The 22869-nt window shown below is 44.9% G+C and overlaps 1 protein-coding gene across 6 annotated transcripts in view; it reads left to right on the top strand.

The window, feature by feature from the left end:
* The first annotated feature begins 9899 nt into the window (after positions 1 to 9899).
* Positions 9900 to 22869, top strand: part of LOC128579727 (protein FAM169BP-like) — a 68429-nt gene continuing 55459 nt past the window's right edge. For 2 of the 6 annotated variants that reach the window (XM_053581786.1, XM_053581789.1), the window contains exon 1: positions 9901 to 10150. In XM_053581786.1, the coding sequence (XP_053437761.1) occupies positions 10027 to 10150 (124 nt within the window). In that variant the 5' untranslated portion in view covers positions 9901 to 10026. Of the gene's footprint in view, positions 10151 to 10281; positions 11948 to 22869 lie in introns of those variants that run through there. The other 4 variants (XM_053581788.1, XM_053581787.1, XM_053581790.1 and 1 more) reach the window with 3 other exon arrangements.

Below are 22869 nucleotides of genomic sequence, written 5' to 3'. Positions count from 1 at the left end.
AACTCCATATACCAAAGGTGGCAGGTTCGAACCTGGCCCTGGCCAAAACTGCAACAAAAAAATAGCAGGGCATTGTGGTGGGCACCTGTAGTCCCAGCTACATGGGAGGCTGAGGTAAGAGAATCACCTAAGCTCAAGAGCTGGAGGTTGCTGTGAGCTGTGATCCCGCTGTGAGCTGTGATCCCACAGCGCTCTACCGAGGGCAACAAAGTAAGACTCTCTCTAAAAAATAAAAAACTTACCTTATGTGAAACATCACTGCTTCCAGATAAGCTACTTAGCCCAACTGTAAAATGTACAATCCATAGCCAAACTGCTTCTTGCCAAAGCACTAAGGGATTCTCTAAAAATGTCACCCTACCAAGGTAGCATTTTTTTTTTTTTTTTGAGACTTACTCTCATTCTCTTGCCCAGGCTACAGTGTCCTGGGGTCAGTCTAGCTCACAGCAACCTCAAACTCTTGGGTACCAGTGATCCTCCTGACTCAGCCTCCCAAGTAGCTGGGACTACAGGCCCCTGAAACAATATCCAGCTAATTTTTCTTTTCTTTCTTTCTTTTTTTTTGAGACAGAGTCTCACTTTGTCTCCCTCAGTAGAGTTCCTTAGTGTCATAGCTCACAGCAACCCCAAACTCTTGGGCTGAAGCAATTCTCTTGCCTCAGCTTCCCACGTAGCTGGGACTACAGGCACCTGCCACAATGCCCACCCATTTTAGAGATGAGGTCTTGCTCTGGCTCAGGCTGGTCTTGAACCTATGAGCTCAGGCACTCCACTCATGTAGGTCTGCCAGAGTGGTAGGATTATAGGCGTGAGCCACCACGCCCAGCTTCTTTTTTTTTTTGAGACAGAGTCTCATTGTGTCACCCTGGGTAGAGTGCTATGGTGTCATTGCCGGACATGGCTAACTTTTCTATTTTTATTAGAGACAAGATTTCATCTTATTTACAGGCTGGTCTTGAACTCCTAAGATCAAGTGATCCTCCTGCCTTGGCCTTCCAGAATGCTAGGATTATAGGTGTGAGCCACATCGCCTGGCCCCCAAGGCAGTATTTGGGATTCACCACTCCCATCCTTATTATTTTATCCCCCACATCTTCATACTCCAGTTGGGGCTAGAGCACAGTTTCTATAAAGTGTCAGATAATTAATACTTTAGGCTTTGTGGCCATATATGGTCTCTGATGTAACTCAACATTTGTAGTGTCAAAGCGGCCATATACAATATGTAAGCGAATGGGTGTGACTAGATTCCAATAATTATTTATAGGCTGGGCATGGTAGCTCACACCTGTAATTCTAACACTCTAGGAGGCTGACATGGGAGAATTGCTTGAGCTCAGGAATTTGAGACCAGCCTCAGCAAGAGAGAGACCCTATCTCTGCTTCAAATAGAAAAACTAGCCAGGCATTGTGGCAGGTGCCTATAGTCCCAGCTACTTGGGAGGTTGAAACAACAGGATTGCTTGAGTCCAGGAGTTTGAGGTTGCTGTGGGCTATGATGATGCCAAGGCACTCAACCCTGGGCGACAGAATGAGATTCTGTCAAAAATTTAAAAAAAAAAAAAAAAAAAAGATTTTCTGATTTTTAAAAATTTTCTGTCAAAAATTAAAAAAAAAAAGGAAAAAGAGATTTTCTTTCTTTCTTTCTTTTTTTTTTAGAGACAGAGTCTCACTATGTCACCCTTGGTAAAATGCTGTGGTGTCACAGCTCACAGCAACCTCAAACTCTTTTGGGCTTGGGCAATTTTCTTGCCTCAGTTTCCTGAGTAGCTGGAGGCACCCGCCACAACGCCCAGCTATTTTTTATTTGTTGTTGCAGTTGTCATTGAAGTTTAGCTGGCCCTGGCTGGGTTCAAACCCACTACCCTTGGTGCATGTGGTTGGCACCATAACCTCTGTACTATGGGTGCCACCCGAAAATTTCTTATTTGGTAAGAACGAATGGTAGCATCTTCCCTCAACCCATTACCCAACCTTGATATTCAAGGTGGGGTTTAGCTCCTACACCCAGGTAGGCAGGAGCCTAAATCTCTATTTTATCTTTTTTTTTTTTTTTGAGACAGAGTTTCACTTTGTTGCCCTTGGTAGAGTGCTGTGGGGTCACAGCTCACAGCAACCTCAAACTCCTGGGCTCAAGTGATGATCTTGCCTCAGCCTCCAGAGTAGCTAGGACTATAGGCGCCTGCCCCAAGGCCTGGCTATTTTTTTTTTTTTTTTGGAGACAAAGTCTCATTATGTCACCCTCAGTAGAATGTCATAGTGTCACAGCTCACAACAACCTCAAACTCTAGAGCTTAAGTGATTCTCTTGCCTCAGCCTTCCAAGTAGCTGGGACTGCAGGCACCTGCCACAATGCCCGGCAATTTTTTGTTGTTGTTGCAGTTGTCATTGTCTTAGCTGGCTGGGGCTGCATTCAAACCCACCAGCCTCAGTGTAGGTGGCCAGTGCCCTACCCACTGAACTACGGGTGCCGCCACGCCTGGCTATTTTTAGAGATGGGATCTCGCTCTTGCTCAGGTTGGTCTTGAACCCATGAGCTCAGGCAATCCACCTCCTCGGCTTCCCAGAGTGCTAGGATTACAGGCATGTGCCACTGTACCTGGCCTTTTTTCAGCTTCTTGCAGGTATCAGATGTTATGCATTTATGTTTATAAACATCCTACTAAAGCATACCTCTTAAATGCTTACAGCATTTACTTATTTAAAAATTAGGAACCTGAAACTTCTGTAAATTTCTGAAACAACCATTTGAATCTGTAACTATTTTAAAACAATCAGGAATTTAGTATGTTAGAAACCACATTATATTGCCGGGATTATCTTCAGCATCCCATTGGAAATTGGTATAAAGATACTGGATATTATTAACTTGATCTATGAATTCCAAATTAACAGCTTGCAAATTAGTTTTTTTTTAATTCCTGGTAATCTTCTGTTATATCATAAGGTGATATTTTCCCTATGCTCCCTATGCCTGTAGTTTTCTTTTGTCTTATATTTTTCCTTCAATTTGTTGCTATTATGCCCCTCATGTTTTTTTTAAAAGACTGCCTTAACTGAAAAGTAACAACTGTTGCAATAGGAATTTGTTTACTTATTAAAATCCAGTGGCTTGCTAGCCTTACTGTTTAAATACTGAGTTTTTCTTTCAAATTTCACGAATAGCTTGGGAATGACTAGAACATTTGTATTCTTAACACTGAGGAAATTCCTATGTAGATAAATGAGGCCAGATGGGGGATGCAGGCAGAATTTAATGTCGTCTTGGAATGGAAGACACTGTCACGTGTCCCAGGCCTTTCAGGGCCCCCCATTTCTCTGTATGCATTATAAATGGGATTTTTCTTTTGTTTTTGGTTAGAGCTAATGGCAATTAGTGTCAGAAGTGAGTACTAAAGCCAGATGTGGTAGCTCAGGCTTATAATCCCAGCACTCTGGGAGGTCGAAGAGGATGGATTGCTTGAACTCTGGAGTTGGAGACCAGCCTGAGCAAGAGGTAAACCCTGTCTCTACTAAAAATAGAAAAACTCGCCAGGTATCATGGTGGGCACCTATAGTCCCGGCTATAAGAGAGACTGAGGCAAGAGGATCTCATGAGCTCAAGAGTTTGAGGTTGCTGCGAGCTATGATGCCACCACACTCTAGCTTGGGTGACAGAGAATAAGTAAATAGATAACAAGAGGTACATTCTTGCCTTGTTTTTTTTTTGTCGAGGCAGAGTTCTACCCTATGCCCTGAGCAGAGGGCAGTGGCGTCGGAGCTCACCGCAGCCTCGGACTCCGGCTGTGGGCACCCTGCTGCCTCAGCCTCCGGGGCCGCTGGGATTACAGGCGCTCGCCGCTGCGCCCGGCTGGGTTTTTCCATTTTTTTCGTGAGTTGGGGTCTCACTCTCGCTCAGACAAGCCTCGAACTCCTGAGCTCAAGCAATCCTCCCGCCTCAGCCTCCCACAGTGCTGGGATTACAGGCGTGAGCCACCGCGCCCGGCAAGAGGTACATTCTTTCTCCACTAATTTAAGTGAGTTATCTACTTTATCTATCTTAAATTCCTATGTACATTATAGCCCTTGTTTCATTGACAATTTTCCAATTTCTATAAGAATACTCCACTATACTAATTACCTACCGCAGCCTCCAGAGTGCTAGGATTTGTGTTATCAATTGAGGGGAGGAATATCCAAGTCCAAGGGCTTGGCTTTAACTAAGAATTTGAGTAGTAATTCCTAGTGTTGGGCTCCCTCCAGTTTTGTATTTATAGAGTTGTTTCAAAACTGTCATGGTGGCTTCAACAGTAGAAAAATTTAAAAAACCACATGAATTATATTGTAATTAGCCAAAGGTCATGCAAAGTGGCAGAGATAACTGACAAGCAGTTTGAGGCCTGTTCTTGCCGTGGCTATTAGCCCCTCTAGTTAGCTTCTGCTTTAAGAGTTGTTTTTATTTTATTTTATTTTGCTTATTTATCTATTTATTTACTATTTAGAGACAGAGTCTCCCTGTGTCGCCCAGGAGTGTCATAGCTTCCAGCAACCTCAAACTCCTGGGCTTAAGCAATTCTCTTGCCTCAGGCTCTGGAATAGCTGGGACAACACTGCCACAACAGTTGGCTATTTTTCAGAGACGGGGTCTTGCTCTTGTTCAGGCTGGTCTGGAACTACTGAGCTCAGGCAATCCACCTACCTTGGCCTCCCCCGGATTATAGGCATGAATCACCAGGCTGGGCCCTATTTTATTTTTTGGGACAGAGTCCCTACAGGCCCTACTGTAACCTGGGCTAGCAAGAAGAAGTGACATCATAGCTTCCCGGGACTTCAAACTCCTTAGCTAGAGTGATATTCCCACCTTTAGACTCCCAAAGTGCTGGGATTACAGGCCTGAGAGCTACACCTTGCCTAGTTGTTTATTTTGACATCTGATCTTCAAGGCCCTGCCTCTGGTGTCAGCTCGGTCTCTTAGTCTCTTACTCTTCACACAAGGAGATGTCTCATCTTCAGCAGGTGGAGGGCACAGTGAGAGCATCTGGGAGGGTCCTCAAAGAGGCTTTCTTGGGCTGGGGATCCAGGGGAAATTTCACCTTTCCACTGAAAGTTCACTCAAGGATAATCTCACAATTAAGGGAGATTACTAAGAGACAGGATTCACTTACTCTACGCACAGGAAGAAATCACAGAGTGATAATCCAATTTTCCAAGGGAGTTCAGGTTGTCTTTACATAGGCTTTTTAGAGGGGAGGGAGGAATTGAAGAGTTTAGGGCATAAAAGGTTGCTAGGGAGGATGAATGAACAGGGGAGAAACAGATTGACTTACAGATTAACCTGAGAGGCAGATGTTTATGACCTGAACAATTTGGATAAGATCCACTTATATCCTTATCCATCATTCCTGAAATATTTTGGGGTAACAGGAAAGGCGAAGGGGAGTCATTATTCCCTTTGATCCTCTGTTCAGATCAGTCCAGTTTAGGCAAATATAGGGAAGTTCTCATCCAGAGTTTCTTGACCTTGAATGGCCTTCAACTCAAAATATTCTTTATACCAGGGACTCCTATTTTGGGGTTAAATTTCTTTAGCTCCTTCAAAGGATAAGTCCGGCAGATGAGTTCCAGATCCATACTAGGGGTAGAGCCCCATAGGTATGAAGGAGCTAAGAAAATGTTGAGAATACATGTAGTGAGAAGAAGATGGAGTCAGTCAGGCTTGGGCCAAGATGACACAGCTAGTCTGTCAGTTTAGGTCCTACATGACCTTGACTTTGTCTCTCCCTTTCTCATTGTTTTATAAATTCAGCTTTAACCTGAAGGTGTATATTTGAGTAGTTTAGGGCGATTGATTTAAGAGATTAACTTTTGAATTGGAATGTTATCTATGGGTCATATTAATTACTGTTTATTATGGATCATGGGTTATGGCAAGTACTGTTGTTTAAGATAAATGTTAATTACTGTTTAATATAAAGGTTAGTATTTTTTTTAACTTTTAGGTAAAAAACGATGTTTTTGGAAATGGAAGAATAGTCTTGGAGAAGCTACTCTCACTGTTCTCCAGAATCGCTGGCCTTCTGCTCCTAAAACATGTAGACCTGTCCCCTTCTCTGCATATTGGCTGGACAGTGACAGGTGGCTGGACCCTCTTTATCCAGTAAGAATTTCACCCCCAAAATACAACCAGTTTGATTTAAAGGCTTTTCAGAACTGGACTGACCTGATCAAAGGGGGAAACTGACTTCCTTTTCTCTCCCAGTTATCACAATACTTTGCAAGAAAGAAGATTAAGAATGCTAACAGACAAGGGCCAAATCATTTAAATACTTTCACCTGGGTTAAGTTACAAGTCATTCTGTTCCCCCATCTATTCATCCTCCCTAGCAACCACACTGGCACCTATATTACACATTCTCCCCTCCCTTTTACCAGGCATCTATAAAGATATGGTACCATCATTGAGACATTGGGTAATCACTATTGTGATTCCTCCCATGTGCATAGTCAGGAAACAAATATTTCTCTTATTAATCTGCCTTAAGTTTCCCCTGCCCCTATGGTGTTTGGGTAGCAGAACAGCATGAGGGGGCCAGTCCAGGATTGAGCTTTAGGGAGGTTTGAGCTGTAGCATGTTCTGCCAGAGAAGAGGAGGTACAGTTACAGAAGGCTTGGCACTAGTCCCTAGCATGCACATCAGAAAAATGGTGACAAGAGGTTTGAGGAGAAGGTAAGTTTATTAATTTCCCAACAAATGAGGAGGCTGGCAGACTCCCATCTCAAAAGCAGCAGCAGCCCTCTGAACAGAAGTACTGAGTTTAAAGATTCTGATTAATCCCATTTTGGGCTAATACAAATCTTGTGACCTCTGCCTGGATTAATCCTATCTTTAGCTAAAATGACCTTATGAGAAATACAAGATCACACTCAGAAAAACAGGTCAGAAAACAGCCATTCTCCTCCCCAGACTCCTGGAGTGCTTCAAGGACAGGGTTTCTGGGAAATACCCTACCCATGTGTGCCCATAATCCTGAGCCACACTAAAGAGTCCTGAGCTGTACGCTGGGCTCACTTCCCCATCCCAGCAATATTGATAAGGCTAATTATAAGCCTTTTGCAACTGTGGTAGCTAACCTGATACCTGCTCACTGTCTATTCTGCTTTTTCCCTCTATTAAAGTCTTTCCTGTTCCTGAACAGGCCTCCTCTCCTTTCTTTTGCACACCCACCGGGTTCTGGCCAGAACCTGTCAGATCTAGTGGCCTCTGCCCAGACATTTCCCTTGCGCTATCTCCTCTGGCACAAAGAAAAAAGACATTCTGTTGGGTTTCAAGGCCAGTGCCTGGGTCCTGCTGGGTTCATGGAGTGCTCTTAGTCATAAAATGATCATACCTTCACAGTAAGGCAAGCATGAAACAGGGTTTATAGGAGAAGAGAAACATGATTTTATAGAGTAAGAAAGCTTAGCAAAGCAGGCTACGTTAGTCAGACAGCAAATGGAGCTCCATTGCCAGGACAAGTAGGCAGAGGCCAAGAGTTATGGCTGGCGGTTCTCTTTTATATTCCCAGGGTCAGGCCTACCTTATGGTTCAGAGGTCACCTTGGAACCAGAGTCTTACTGCGCATGTGGACCTCCACCAGCCTCTCTGAGAATCTATGGCAGGGAGTGGACCACATAATAATTAGTCTTAAGGCTGTTTTAGGTCACCTTCAAGACTCTATTGTACATGTTGTCAGGCTAGACTCTAGCCTTCCTAATGCCGCAACCCTTTAATACAGTTCCTGTGGGTCACGACCCACAGGTTGAGAAGTGCTGGGCTAGAGGGTCTTCTATATCTTTTTGTAGTTTGCCCACAAAGTTCTGATTGGTAGATTGGTAGGGTGTTCCTGCCTCCCCAGGACTTAGCTAACTACTTACCTAACAATTCCCCTGCTCCTCCTGGCCACTGGCCTGAGGCAGGGATGTAGGTTTTGTTCTAAAAAAAAAAAAAAAAAAAGTTTGGAGCCAGTAGCACATTGATTCAGTGGTTACGGCGTCAGCCACAGACATCTAGGCTGGCAGGTTCAAACCCAGCCCCGGTGAGCTAAACAATAATGAACAACTGCAACAAAAAAGTAGCCGGGCTTTGTGGCAAGTGCCTGTAGTCCCAGCTACTTGGGAGGTTGGGGCCAGAGAATCGCTTAAGCCCAAGACTTAGAGATTGCTGTGAGCTGTGACTCCATGGCACTCTATCCAGGGCGACAGAGACAGACTCTGTCTCAAAAAAAAGGGAGGGGGGGCTTTGAAGAGACAAAAACCATTTTTAACCTCCTCCACTTTCTCCCATGCCGTTCTCTGTTACATATTTCCAGGCCTTTGTCTGTTATGGCACTAGTGGTGGAGGTCTTGGGTTCTTTATCTGTTGGCATTGAAAAACCATCCCTACATCTCATCACCTTGAAATAGGGCAAGAAGAAATGGCCTGCCTTTGAATCGTCGGTGGGAATAAAGCCATACTCTGCAAAATAATATAAAGAGGTTTATTTTGAGCCAAATTTGAGGACCATGACCCGGAGCAACACCCAAGAAGCCTTGAGCATGTGGACTGTCAGGGGTGGGGTTACAGTTTGGTTTATACATTTCATGGAGACAGGAATTATAGGTAAAGTCACAAATCAATGTGTGAAAGCTATACATTGGTTTGCCCCCCGCCCAAAGTAGGACATCTCGGGGGGTGGGGGGCAGGCTGCTTCCAGGTTATAGATGGGTTTAAAGATTCTTTAGCTGACAGTTGGCTGAAAGAGTTAGGCTTTGAGTTGGCTACAAGGAAATCTTGAGATAAAGGGTCTGTTATTCAGAGACGGTACCGGACACGTGCCCAGACTTAAGTGGTTTGTTAGGTATATTGAGGACCTGCAAGTAGTTCTTGCCTAGTCATGGGCCTGTTAATGAGTCAATAGGGGACATCTCCAAGAAAGGGAGTGGGGCACGGGGAGACAAGTGATCTTCTGATCTTCTTTCTCTTGGCTAACAACTCAGTTTTAGGTGATCCCCTTGGTTAAGTGGCAGGGTGAGGTCGTCTGCTGGGGGGAAGCCTTAAGATTTTATTTTAGTTGGGGGCGGCACCTGTGGCTCAGTCAGTAAGGCGCCAGCCCCATATGCTGAGGGTGGCGGGTTCAAACCCAGCCCCGGCCAAACTGCAACCAAAAAATAGCCGGGCGTTGTGGCGGGCGCCTGTAGTCTCAGCTACTCAGGAGGCTGAGGCAAGAGAATCGCTTAAGCCCAGGAGTTGGAGGTTGCTGTGAGCTGTGTGAGGCCACGGCACTCTACCGAGGGCCATAAAGTGAGACTCTGTCTCTACAAAAAAAAAAAAAGTTTATTTTAGTTCACAGAATTTGCTATTTCAAGTGAATACCAGCCCGAAAATTTAATATACAAAATAAACAGATATATTACAGTTGTCAGGAAAAACTGGAAAGGCTTTGAAATGGGCAAAAAGTTACTGGATGTTTTGTTATGTGTGCCTTTCATTGTCCATGAACTATTTTTCAACAGTGTAGATTTTCATAAAGGGTTAATGCAAATGATTCTTGTTCAAGTGCCTATGGCTTAAGTAGGGCGCTGGCTCCATATACCAGAGGTGGAGGGTTCAAACCAGGCCCTGGCCAAATTACTGCAAAAAAAAAAAAAGAAAAAGAAAAAGAAACAAATAAAACAAGTAAGAGGGTGTGAGGGAGGGGGCGTGAGATGGTGCCCAGTTCAGGCCCAGGGGTACTGTATGTGCCTTGGGTCGTGAACACTTTGTTTTCTCCTAAAATGAAGAGAAATAATAAATACTCCTGAGGGGGTGAATCATACCAGAAGTTGGAGTTGAAGGTTTTGCAAAATGTTTAGACAGCCAGAGGTTGGCAGTGGGAAGACAGCTCCAGGCAGTGACCCCGGGGGAAGAGGCGACAGGCGCAGCCCCAGGGGAGGGAGAGAGGGAAGGAAGGAGGGGGGAGGTGTCACAGGGGATGAGGAGGATGCAAAGTAGGCAGCGGGGCAGGGGCAGGGGCAGTCCCAGGTGAGGGGATGAGGGAGCCCAGCTCCGAAGTGGAAGGAGTGGAGGGGGACCCGGACGTCCTCGGGGGCGCGACGCGGCGCGGTGGCAGCGGCGGCGTGGAGGCGGAGGCGGAGGCCGGGCAGGGAGCCGCAGGTAAGGGATCCGCTGCCGGCTGGCCCCAGGCTCCGGGGCCCTCCCCGCGTCTCGGGTTTCAACGGCTCGCCTCGCCCGAAGCTCTAGGCCCGAGCGTTGCAAAACCAGCCGGTAAACAGCGTTCTTCGGCCAGGGAGAGTTTCCCCGGAGTTGGCGCCGCGGTGTCCCGAGCCGCACACCTGTTGCTGTCCGGGCAGGGGTCCTACGCTTACCCCCTGGCGCCTTTAAGTCCCAGGCAAATGGGAAAGGGGAGAAAATGATCCCAGGAGCCGGAGGAGGAGCTGCCAGACGCGAACTCCACGCGCGGCCCCGACTGGGGACTTGGCCTCCGTCACGTCTTCTGCCCGCCGTCCCCGGGGCCACCGGGCATGAAGACCACTGACCTGGGCTTGCTTCCCAGGGTCGGGAGCGTCGGCGATTCCCCTGCTTTCCCAGAGCCTCGGTGGCCCTGTCTGTGCAAGGGGAAGCGCACAGTGTGGGAGAAGTCGTGTTGCAGCTCCGCGTGCGACCTGCGGGGGCACGGGGTAGGGGTGGGGTCGCTGGGACGCGGGCCGGTTCTGGCCTTGGAACCGGAGCCGGCGCCCGAAGCCGCATGTGGTGCGGTGCCCGGCCCTCTTTTGGGAGAACCCGGGAAAGCAGGGGCAGCGTCTAAATCTTAAAGCTTTTGGAGTAAAACTCCAGCGGGCTCTTTGGCAGCCCCCAAAGGAAGGCGCGCTCGGATGGGACCTAGGGCGTTGGATGCTGAGAAAGTGCCTCCTTCCCTCCTCATCCACCCCTTCGTGGGGGCACGGTTGTGGGAGCTGGGACTTGGTTTCTGAGAAAAGAAGGGCTCCATGACCGGCACCTGCACACTCAGCCCAGCCCAGCCCGCTAGGCGCCCCGGCCGCAGGTGGCCGCCTCCCCCACCCGCCCAGCAATGAATCTCAGACTGGCTGCTTGCTTCGCCACCCATCTCTGTAAGGGAGAAGTAAATCCGGTGAAGACTTCTCTGCCTTTTACTCTAAGGCAGCCGCAAGGGCTAGTTGCTTTGATGACCTGTATTTGAAAGCTGTCACTTTGAGTTGTTTTTCTCTCGATTTTAGTGAGTTAGTAAGACATCAGTTAATTGTACACATTAGGAAAGGGTTTTGTCTTTTGTTTTGGAGAGGGAGATACTATTTAGTTTTTATTTTTTTTGTGTGTGTGTTGTTGTTCCTTATGGCTTTTTCTAGAAAATTAGTCTTCCTGGCTATGGATAGTGACTGCTATTTCTAGCTTACATGTTGGACAAAAATGCAAGGAAAACCACTGACTTTTAAAATCTCATTATCTTCATCTACAAAATGGAAGTGATTTTGCCCATTTAGGGGCTTACTGTACCGTAATGTTACACAGAGATGGTCACAGAAGTTCATTCCCCTCTGCCTGGGAGCGATTCCATGAGTCAGAGGGTTCCTTCCAATTCTTGCTTTAGAAATCTCCTATTCTACCCAGCCTTCTTGCATTTTAATGGGAAAAGTAATGGTAATTTCATCTCCTGGAAAAGTATAGTTGGCTTAAAACAGTTTGAAGATTTTCCTGTGTTTTTGCAATGTTTGCTGCAGCTTTGATGGTCACTGATGGCCCAGATGACACACAGCAGTTGCACATTAATCATTTCCACGTGTGCTAGGGCCTAATGGGTTGGAGTTTTGCACAGCTGAACTGTTGCCCAAGCTTTGATAGCCCATTTCTCCAAAAGGCTTGAGCAAATCATGTCTACTTGGGAATTCTATTTTCTTTAGCAAGGAAGCATGACCCTGAGAATGATGCCTTCAGGTAAGGCTGCATCCCCCAGTGAGCTCCGGTGGTGAAATACAGGGAAAAGGCCTGGGATATCCCCCTTGGGTGTCTGCCTGAGGCTTGTCAATATTGCTGTGTCTGGTTTCTGGGAGGGGGGCCTGGCATGACAATCCAAAGGGCCTTGGGGGTATCACCAGTAATTGGTCATCTAGACCTACCCCAGGGCCACACCCATATTTATTCCCCAGACCCTCCAAACTCCTACCCTCTTCCTCTCCCTTCCCCCCTAGATTTTGGAGAGTGTGCGTGTTTTTAACTTCCCTGATGCTGAAGACCTTCTTAGGTTCCACCAGACCATCTGTTGCTGTCATTTCAGCTTGAGTACAATGGAAAGAAAAAAGAAAGACACAGCCCTATTCTGTTACTGCCCTCATCCTTTGCCTTGGACTTCCCTCATCTATAAAATAAAGACTTGACCTGCTTGTAAGGATTTGGTGAGACACTGTGTGCATAAAAGCTGACAGCAGGGTCCATGGTTAACTGAGAAGGCCATTTGTTCTGACCACCTTGCTTCTGTTTACACACAAAGCTAACCTTTGTGTATTTAATGATCTTCATTTACAAAGTCAGATTAGCGTTTGAATTTTGAAAATTAAGCCTTTGTGTATTTAATGATCTTCATTTAGAAAGTCAGATTAGCGTTTGAATTTTGAAAATTGTGCTCTGACAATTTGCACTGATACTAAAACAGAGAGGGCTGGTAGACAGGAAAGCTAGTAAGCAAGGAGGAAAACCAAGGGTAACTCAAGTTTGGGATGGGGGACAGAGACTGTGGTGATGTCCCTGAGGGAACTGACTCTAAGCAGGGCGAAACATGATGCAACGGAGATGTAATGACTGCAGAGTGTTCATGCCATGCCTCCCACTGGAACTGTGGAGAGTTTTGTGTAGGAAGGATTCAAACAGAGAGTTCTAGAAAGGCCAGTGTCTGTATCTGAGCTCTGCTGGGGACCCTGGTACTTAGTGGAGAGAGAGCTGAGTAGGTGAAAGTCCAGAAAGGCTGTCCGTCGGGACATGAACAGATGAGGAACTGGAGGACAGAGGCAGATGGCTCCAAGAGGGACGTGTGTGAGGACCTGGTTTAGAGGAAGACACAAAGAAGGGGAGAAGAGAAAGAAAAGAAGCCATGCTGAAGGCATGCAGGTCTAAGGTGGCCCAGAAGGAGAGAGGGTGTGTGTGGGGGGAATACCTCTGGACCCTGGATGGGGGGCTGGTACACCTGCCATTTCAAAAGAGTTTGCAGGGGGTGGTGCCTGTGGCTCAAGGAGTAGGGCGCCGGCCCCATATGCTGGAGGTGGTGGGTTCCAACATAGCCTCAGCCAAAAACTGCAAAAAAAAAAAAAAAGTTTGCAGAGACAAGAAAATGGGAGGTTGAGCTTGAGGAGATGGTAAAGGTGAGGACAGGTGGCTGTAGGAGGATGTAGGAGGCTTAAATACATGTCAGGTGAACTAACTTTAAGGAGTACTTAACTGTATGCCAGGTAGTGCGGTAAGCCCTTTCTACGCATTGGTTAATTGATTTTAACAGTAAATGTAGATACACTGTCCCCTACTAACTGTGGGGATATGGTCCAAGATTTCCAGTGGATGCCTGAAACCTGGGATAGTTCTAAGCCCTGTATATGCATACTCTCATGGATTTCTTTTTGCTTCTTGCAATTTCAGGGGTAGATCTTAGCGGGAGTGGGATGGTGCAAGATTTCGTTGCCCTACGCAGAAAGGCACACAATTAAACTTAGGATTTGTTCATTTCTGGAGTGTTCCATGTAATATTTGCAGACTGGTTGACTGCACATAACTAGAACTGAGGAACATGAAACTGTAGACACGAGGGGACTGCTGTGCTGAAGCACAGAGATGAAGTCATTTGACCTCCAAGCCTGGAGGTCGCTTGGCTAGTGAGTGACTGTTAGGATTCACGCCTTGGGAGAGCCGAGTCCAGAGTGGTCCCCCTAATGGCCCGAATCTCTGTATACCCCTCTTGTGTTGAATTCTTTGCCACATAGTGGTAGCTACACTATAGAGGGCCCACGTTCACCCCATTTCTAGATGTCAGGGGCTATATTATATTTGTACAAATGGAGATCTCCATGGCATGAGGTTGAACTGGAGATGCCTGCTGTCCTGACCCTGTCCACAGGGTCCAGTACTAGCCTGGCAGGACAGAGTGAATGACCTGGCTAGTCAGCACTTGGTCTGGGTGATGGGAGGGTGCTGAGGCGTTGTCTTTCTAACCTTTGAAACTTCAGTCTGGTCACTATCTGATTGGCCTTTGCTGGGTTTCTGGCATCTGCAGGCTGGCTCGGGCTCCTCTGATATTCTGATTTGTAGCTCAGCCCTGGCAAGTTCCAAACAGGATTCCAGAAAATGGCAGTGTTTTGTGGCTTAAAGAGAAACTTCAGGGCAAAATTCAAGCACTTTGTCAGATGCCCCAAGAGGTCAAGTGACTTTTTTTTTTTTTTGAGACAGAGTCTCAAGCTGTTGCCCTGGGTCGAGTACCATGGCATCACAGCTCACAGAAACCTCAAATTTTTAGGCTTAAGTGATTCTCTTGCCTCAGCCTCCCAAGTAGCTGGGACTATAGGTACCCTCCACAGCGCCTGGCTGTTTTTTGGTTGCAGTTGTCATTGTTGCTTAGCAGGCCCAGGTCGGGTTCAAACCCGCCACCCTAGGTGTATGTGGCTGTTGCCCTGCTGACTGAGCTATAGGTACCGCCCTAAGTGACTTTTTAAGTCAGTTTCTGGGGTGTGGGAAGCAGTTGCAATTCTATGACTGTCAGCAGCACCCGAAGGTCTGGGTCCTTGTATTAAGGCATATCAGGGCACAACAGCCATGGCTTAGAATAGTTATGGCTTCTACTGTGCCCATCCTCCATGGGTTTGCATTTCCAAGGCCGGTGGTCATCAAGCTTGGGTGGGAGTGGGGCACCTGCCTGTGTGATCCCAGTGGCCACTGTCTGTTGTAATCCAGTCATGTCCCCCAGCCTTGCTGTTCTCCCTGTCTTTCCTGTCTCCTTTTCAGGCCCATTGGGGGCCCTCTCATTTCAAACCTTCTATATTCCATATCCACAGGCAGTGGCCTCATCTCCCTAAGAGGAACCTGTTTAAATCAATGCCAGTGTCAAGAAACCTTCCCACAAAGCTGCTTTGCTGCTCCAAAGCAGTTCAGGGAGACACCAGGAATCACCTCCCAGGCTGAGGCCTGAGCTAAACTCTTGGGGGGGGTGGTAGGGAGGGGAGCTCCCTAGGGGGTGCATGTGGGAATGGTGGGGAAGGGTGGTAACTTGTGGCCCAAACCCTCCTAGACTGCTTGTTTCCTCAACTCCCAGTAATTGAGATAAATGTGTTTTTCTTGGAAACCAAGTGTCTAACCACGACTTGCAAGTTCCATTAACAGAGAGAAAGCCGGGTCATTTACTCATTGCATTTTGTTGAAATAAAGTCTAATCAAAGTCCTTGAATAGTTTCATTTAGTAGCAAGTGTGTGAGAACTTGATTTTGTGGAGACTTGACCACTTCGTTACACTCTTCCTCTCAATACTGCGCCCTGCCCAGTTGAACTATGTTAGACTGGCCCTTTGATTATTTTTGGGGGGTGTGTGTGTATGGCAGAGCTGCCTAATGTGAATTATAGTTGGTGGGTTTTTCAACCTTTTTGTTTTCTAACAGGTGATTTGTGCTGCCCACGTGTGCTGCCCACATTTGGTTGTTACTAGAATATATTGGGGAAAGGCATTGCCTCATTTCGTTTTTTCATCATACATGAATATTAAATAAAGATATTATTTTTATTTCTTTTTTAATTTTAATTTTTATTTTTTGCAGTTTTGGGCCGGGGCTGGGTTTGAACCCACCACCTCCGGCATATGGGGCTGGCGCCCTACTCCTTTGAACCACAGGTGCCACCCAAGATATTATTTTTGAGTACAATGTAGATTTAAGCTAAATTAAAAATATTATTAGGGCGGTGGCTGTGGCTCAGGGGGTAGGGCGCCGGCCCTATATACTGAGGGTGGCGGGTTCAAACCCGGCCCCAGCCAAATTGCAACAAAAAAAATAGTGGGGCGTGATGGTAGGTGCCTGTAGTCCCAGCTACTTGGAAGGCTGAGACAAGAGAATTGCCTGAGCCCAGGAGTTGGAGGTTGCTGTGAGCTGTGATGCCACAGCACTCTACTGACGGCGATAAAGTGAGACTGTCTCTAGAAAATAAAATAATAAAATAAATGAATAAAATAAAATGAAAATATTATTAAATCTATTTATTTTATTTTATTTTTTTTTGTAGAGATAGAGTCTTACTTTATTGCCCTCAGTAGAGTGCCATGGCATCACACAGCTCACAGCAACCTCCAATTCCTGGGCTCAGGTGATTCTCTAGCCTCAGCCTCCTGAGTAGCTGGGACTACAGGCACCCACTACAATACCTGGCTATTTTTTTGTTGCAGTTTGGCTGGGGTCAGGTTCGAACCCACCACCCTTGCTATATCAGGCCGGTGCCCTCCCCACTGCACTGCCCTTAAAATCCATTTAAATACTTGGAATAAATACATAGATAAAAACTATCTTTCTGGAAAAGAAAAATTTACTTATTTGTTGCTAAATATCTGCTTTTATTTCTAACAGTTAAACATGCTTATCAACAGATTATCTCCTTTTCATTTCCTTTTTTTTTTTAGAGACAGAGTCTTACTTTGTCGCCCTGGGTAGAGTGCTGTGGCATCACAGCTCACAGCAATCTCCAGCTCTTGGGCTTAGGCAATTCTCTTGCCTCAGCCTCCTGAGTAACCGGGACTACAGGCACCCACCACAATGCCCGGCTATTTTTTGTTGCAGTTTGGCTGGGGCCGGGTTCAAACCCACCACCTTCAGTATATTGGGCCGGCGTACCAACTGAGCCACAGGTGCCACCCTATCCTTTTTATTTCTTGTCCTTTTTTTTTCTTTTTGAGACAGAGTTTCACTATGTCACTCTCTGTAGAGTGCCATAGCATCACAGCTCATAACAACCTCAAACACTTGGCCTCAAGCAATCCTCTTGCCTCAGTCTCCCAAGTGGCTGGGACTACAGGCACATACTACGATGCTTGGCTAATTTTTTTTTCCTACTTTTTTTAGTAGACAGATGGTCTCACTTGTTCTCAGATTGGTCTTGAACTCCTGAGCTCAGGTGATCCACTTGGCTTGGCTTCCCAGAGTGCTAGGATTATAGGCATGAACCACCATGCCCAGCCTCTTATTTTCTTTTAAATTAATTGAGTCCCCTCCACACTTGCCCCGATTTTGTTTTTTCTCCCTCCTGTTTTGAAATTTAATATCTGTTCCTGTTCTTTTAGGGGTTAATTTAGAAATCTTAATATGTTGGCTCCATGCCTGTAGCTCAGCAGCTAGGGCGCCAGCCACATATACTGGGACTGGCAGGTTCAAACCCAGCCCAGGCCTGCCAAACAACAGTGGCAACTACAACCAAAAAATAGCCGCGCATTGTGGCAGGTGCCTGTAGTCCCAGCTACTTGGGAGGCTCAGGCAAGAGAATTGCTTAAGTCCAAGAATTTGAGGTTGCTGTGAGCTGTGATGCCACAGCACTCCACCAAGGGTGACATAGTGAGACTCTGCTCTAAAAAAACAAAAACAAAAACTTAATATGTATGCTTAACTCTAATTTAGTCTATAATTAATAATTAAAAAAACTTTCTGTAGAATAATATAAGGAGTTTGAATGCTCACTCTTCAATTACACCCTTTCTTATTTATTTGCTGTTGTTATGCAACACCTTAGTTCTATGATTTTTTTATCTCTTTAAATGTTTTTGTTTTGTACACTCAGCATCAACTTACATTTTATCCATGTACTTACTTATTTGTTTTTGCTCTCATTCTTTTTTTTTTTTGAGACAGAGTCTCTTTATGTCATCCTCAGTAGAGTGCCATGGCATCGCAGCTCATAGTGACATCAAACTCTTGGGCTTAAGCAATTCTTTTGCCTCAGCCTCCAAATAGCTCCAACTACATGCACTTGCAACAATACCCAACTATGTTTTTGGTTGTTGTTTTTGTTGTCATCGTTGTTTAGCAGGACTGGGCCGGGTTTGAATCCACCAGCCCTGGTCCATGTGGCTGGTGCCCTGAGCTACAGGCAGGCATGAGTCCACCTGGCTATTTTATTTTTTTTTTTTGGTTGCAGTTGTCATTATTGTTTAGCAGACCTGGGCCGGGCTTGAACCCGCCAGCCTCAGTGTATGTGGCCGGGGCCCTATTCACTGAGCTACGAGCACTGAGCCTCATTCCTTCTTGACTATCAACCTTTCCTTCCTGGGGTCATTTTCCGTTCCACTGATGTGCAGGTATCCTTTAGAAACAACTCTGGGGGGGATCTGCTTGTGGCAAACTCCCTTGGGTGTTGTTTTTCTAAATATTTTTTTAATTTGCCTTGTGCTTGGAAGTTTGCCAGATGGAGAATGAATGAAAGTTCTTTTTCTTTAAGCACTTTAAAAATCCCATTGTCTTCTGGCTTCCATACTTGCAGTTGATAAGGCAGCTGTCAATCTTAATGTCTTTCTCTTGGAAGGATCTTTTTCTTCTGGCTCTTTTTACAGTCATCCTTTTGTGTCTGTTGTTTTACAATTTGCCTACAATGTGTTTAGGTGGAATTTCTTTTTTATCTTTCTTGCTTTAGGGATTAGCTGGGATCCCAGAGTCCAATGGTAGGCATCTTTCATTAATTCTGGAAAAATTTCAAGCATTATTTCTTCAAGTCTTGACTCTTCCTTATTCTGTTTTCTCTGTCTGGAACTTCAATTAGATTGTAACTGGACCTCATCATTCTATTTTCCATTTTTTTTAATTTGCCTTTCAAGTTTTCCATCTGTGTATTTTTCTGTGCTGCATTCTGGATAATTTCTTCAGATATATTTTTTAGGTCATCAGTTATTTAAGACATTCATTTCTGAAAGTTCTGTGTTCTTTCCCCTTAGAATCTTATTGGGCAAATTGAAAAATCTTGGCACTTTAAATTTTTTTTTTTTTTTTTTTAGACAGAGTCTCACTATGTCACCTTCTGTAGAGTGCTTTGGCATCACAGCTCACAGCAACCTCCAACTCTTAGGCTTAAGTGATTCTCTTGCCTCAGCCTCCCAAGTAGCTGGGACTACAGGTGCCTGCCACAGTGCCTGGCTGGGCACTTTATATTTTTTATTTAAGGCTTGGTGCCTGTAGCTCAGCAGCTAGGACGCCAGCCACATATACTGGAGCTGGGGGTTTGAACTTGGCCTGGGCCTACCAAACAACAGTGACAAATACAACCAAAAAAAAAAAAATAGCCAGGCATTGTGGTAGGTACCTGTAGTCCCAGCTACTTGGGAGGCTGGGGAAGGAAAGAGAATCACTTAAGCCTCGGAGTTTGAGGTTGCTGTGAGCTGTGACGCCACAGCACTCTACTGAGGGCAACACAGTAAGACTCTGTCTCATAACAAAAAGAGAAAAAATTCTTTAAGTTTTTTTAAACATATTTAATATCATTATCTTACGTACTGACTAAACATCTGCAGTCTCAGTGGGTCTGATTCTGTAGTTTGTGCTGACTCTTTCATGTCAATTTTTTTTATCAGATGTTCAGAAAGTTTTAAAATCAGGGCTGAATAAACTCAAAGCTTGTACCCTGCCCTTATGCCCACATAGCTGTGGGTTTCCTCAGGCCTTAGTCTAGTATATGAAAGCCATTCTTGCTTGTGTGGGTGTTTTCATCTACTATTTATTGCTCATAAATAAACAATATTTAGTATTTTAGAGTAATGTACATCTGACACTTCTTTTGGAATGTTCATGAGTTTAATCTTTTGAGAAGGCTAGAATTTTAATAGGTTGATAAACTAACATTGGCAATAGTCTGTCACAATTTGAAAGCTGCCAGTTGATTTTCTTTTTTTTTGAGATAGAGTCTCACTTTTTTGCCCTTGGTTGAATGCTATGGCATCATAGCTCACAGCAACCTCAAATTCTTGGGCTCTAGTGATGCTCTTGCTTCAGCCTTCCAACTAGTTGGGGCTACAGGTATCCACCACAATGCCCAGCTGTTTTTAGAGACTAGGTCTTGCTCTTGCTCAGGCTGGTCTCCATCTCCTGAGCTCAAGCAATCCACCCAGCTCAGCCTCCCAGAGTGTTAGGATTACAGGCATAAGTCACCACATCCTACCCTAATTTTGGTGACTTCTATAGGGGAAGGGTTAAAGTAGGTCAGCTTGGGCCTCACTCTGCATATGCAGTTAGCATCAAATTCTGCCATGTCCACTGCCAAAACCTGCTCAAGTCTACCATATCTCTCTTGCCATCTTCACTGCCATTACTAGTCCCGAGGGACATCATTGCTTGCCTGAACTCTGCATTGCTTCTGATTTGGTTTCCTGCTGCACAGACACCAGCCTCGCCATTTATCCCCTTCTGAATGAATGTCTACCTTTCTACTGATGGCAAATTTTTCAAAGTTGACATTAAAAATTATGACTCTATAGGCAAAGAACGTGAATAGATATTGGTCCAAAGAAGATATACACCTGGTCAATCAGCACATGAAAAGACGCTAATGTCATCACTAATTATTAGCGAATGCAAATCAAAACCACAATGATATCACCAACACCCATTAGGATGGCTATGATGAAACAATGTCACCAGAAAACAGAAATGGCAAGTGTTGCAGAGGATGTGGAGAAACTAGAATCCTTGTCCATTGCTAATGGGGATTTTACAGGTGCAGTTGTTGTGGAAAATGGTGGTTACTCAAAAATGAAACATAGAATTACCCCATGATTTAGCAATCTTGCTTCTGGATATGCGCCCAAAAGAATTGAAAAGCAGGGTCTCGAACAGATTTGTACACCCCTGTTCACATGTCACAGAGGTCCTCAAACTTTTTAACAGGGGACCAATTCACTGTCCCTCAGACCGTTGGAGGGCCGGACTATAGTTTAAAAAACAAAAAACTATGAACAAATTCCTATGCACACGGCACATATCTTATTTTGAAGTAAAAAAGCAAAGCGGGAACAAATACAATCACACTGCCTCATGTGGCCCACAGGCTGTAGTTTGAGGACCCCTGATTAAAGTTTGAAACATCCCGGACATCTTTGAAAGGATGAATTGATAAGGAAAATGTTTAAGAAGTAGATGTCTGGAACAGAATAGAGAACCAAGAGATGAATACAACTACTTACCGTTATTTGATCTTTGACAAGCCAATTAAAAACATTCAGTGGGGAAAAGATTCCCTATTTAACAAATGGTGCTGGGTGAACTGGCTGGCAACCTGTAGAAGACTGAAACTGGACCCACACCTTTCACCATTAACTAAGATAGACTCTCACTGGAGCAAAGATTTAAACTTAAGACATGAAACTATAAAAATACTGGAGGAGAGTGCAGGGAAAACCCTTGAAGAAATCGGTCTGGGCGAGTATTTTATGAGGAGGACCCCCCCCCCCCCGGGCAATTGAAGCAGCTTCAAAAATACACTACTGGGACTTGATCAAACTAAAAAGCTTCTGTACACCCAAGAACACAGTAAAGCAAGCAAACAGCCCTCAGAATGGGAGAAGATATTTGCAGGTTATGTCTCCAATAAAGGTTTAATAACCAGAATCCACAGAGAACTCAAACGCATTAGCAAGAAAAGAACAAGGGATCCCATCGCAGGCTGGGCAAGGGATTTGAAGAGAAACTTCTCTGAAGAAGACAGGTGGGCGGCCTTCAGACATATGAAAAAATGCTCATCATCTTTAATCATCAGAGAAATGCAAATCAAAACTACTTTTGAGATACCATCTAACTCCAGTGAGACTAGCCTATATCACAAAATCCCAAGACCAGAGATGTTGGCGCGGATGTGGAGAAAAGGGAACACTTTTGCACTGCTGGTGGGAATGCAAATTAATACATTCCTTTTGGAAAGAGATATGGAGAGCACTTAGAGATCTAAAAATAGATCTGCCATTCAATCCTGTAATCCCTCGACTGGGCATATACCCAGAAGACCAAAAATCACATCATAACAAAGATATTTGTACCAGAATGTTTATTGGAGCCCAATTCATAATTGGTAAGTCATGGAAGAAGCCCAAGTGCCCATCGATCCACGAATGGACTAGCAAACTGTGGTACATGTATACCATGGAATATTATGCAGCCTCAAAGAAAGATGGAGACTTTACCTCTTTCATGTTTACATGGATGGAGCTGGAACATATTCTTCTTAGTAAAGTATCTCAAGAATGGAAGAAAAAGTACCCAATGTACTCAGCCCTACTATGAAACTAATTTAGGGTTTTCACATAAAAGCTATAACCCAGTTACAACCTAAGAATAGGGGGAAAGGGGAAAGGGAGGGGGGAGGTGGGTAGAGGGAAGGGGATCGGTGGGATTACACCAGCGGTGCATCTTACAAGGGTATATGTGAAACTTGGTAAACGGTCTGTGAAGCTAGTGAATGATGCCCCATGATTATATCAATGTACACAGCTATGATTTAATTAAAAAAAAAAAAAGAAAATGTTTATACAGTGGTAATATTTGCCTTAAAAAGGAAGAAAATTCTGACACATGCTGTAAAGTGGATGAACCTTGAAGACATTCTGCTAAGTGAAATAAGCCATTTCCAAAAGGACTAATTCCACATATATGAAGTAATTAGAGTTGTCAAATTGATAGATTCAGAAAGTAGTATGGGGGCTTGAGGAAGGCATGTTTTGTTCCTGGAATGGGGAGTACTTAACAAAGTTTACCATTTTAACAATTTTTATGTATGTTTTGCCATAGCAAAACCAATGTAAAACAATTATAGATATGTATCATGTTTTCCATATAAAACAAAATTCTTGAAGGCAGGCACCAGAACCTCAGTGTTTTTCT

Source organism: Nycticebus coucang, chromosome 2 (assembly GCF_027406575.1).
Source record: "Nycticebus coucang isolate mNycCou1 chromosome 2, mNycCou1.pri, whole genome shotgun sequence".
In the NCBI taxonomy this organism is placed as follows: Eukaryota; Metazoa; Chordata; class Mammalia; order Primates; family Lorisidae; genus Nycticebus; species Nycticebus coucang.
The sequence above is the reverse complement of the archived record's forward strand: the minus strand, read 5'-3'. Positions and strand labels throughout refer to the sequence as shown.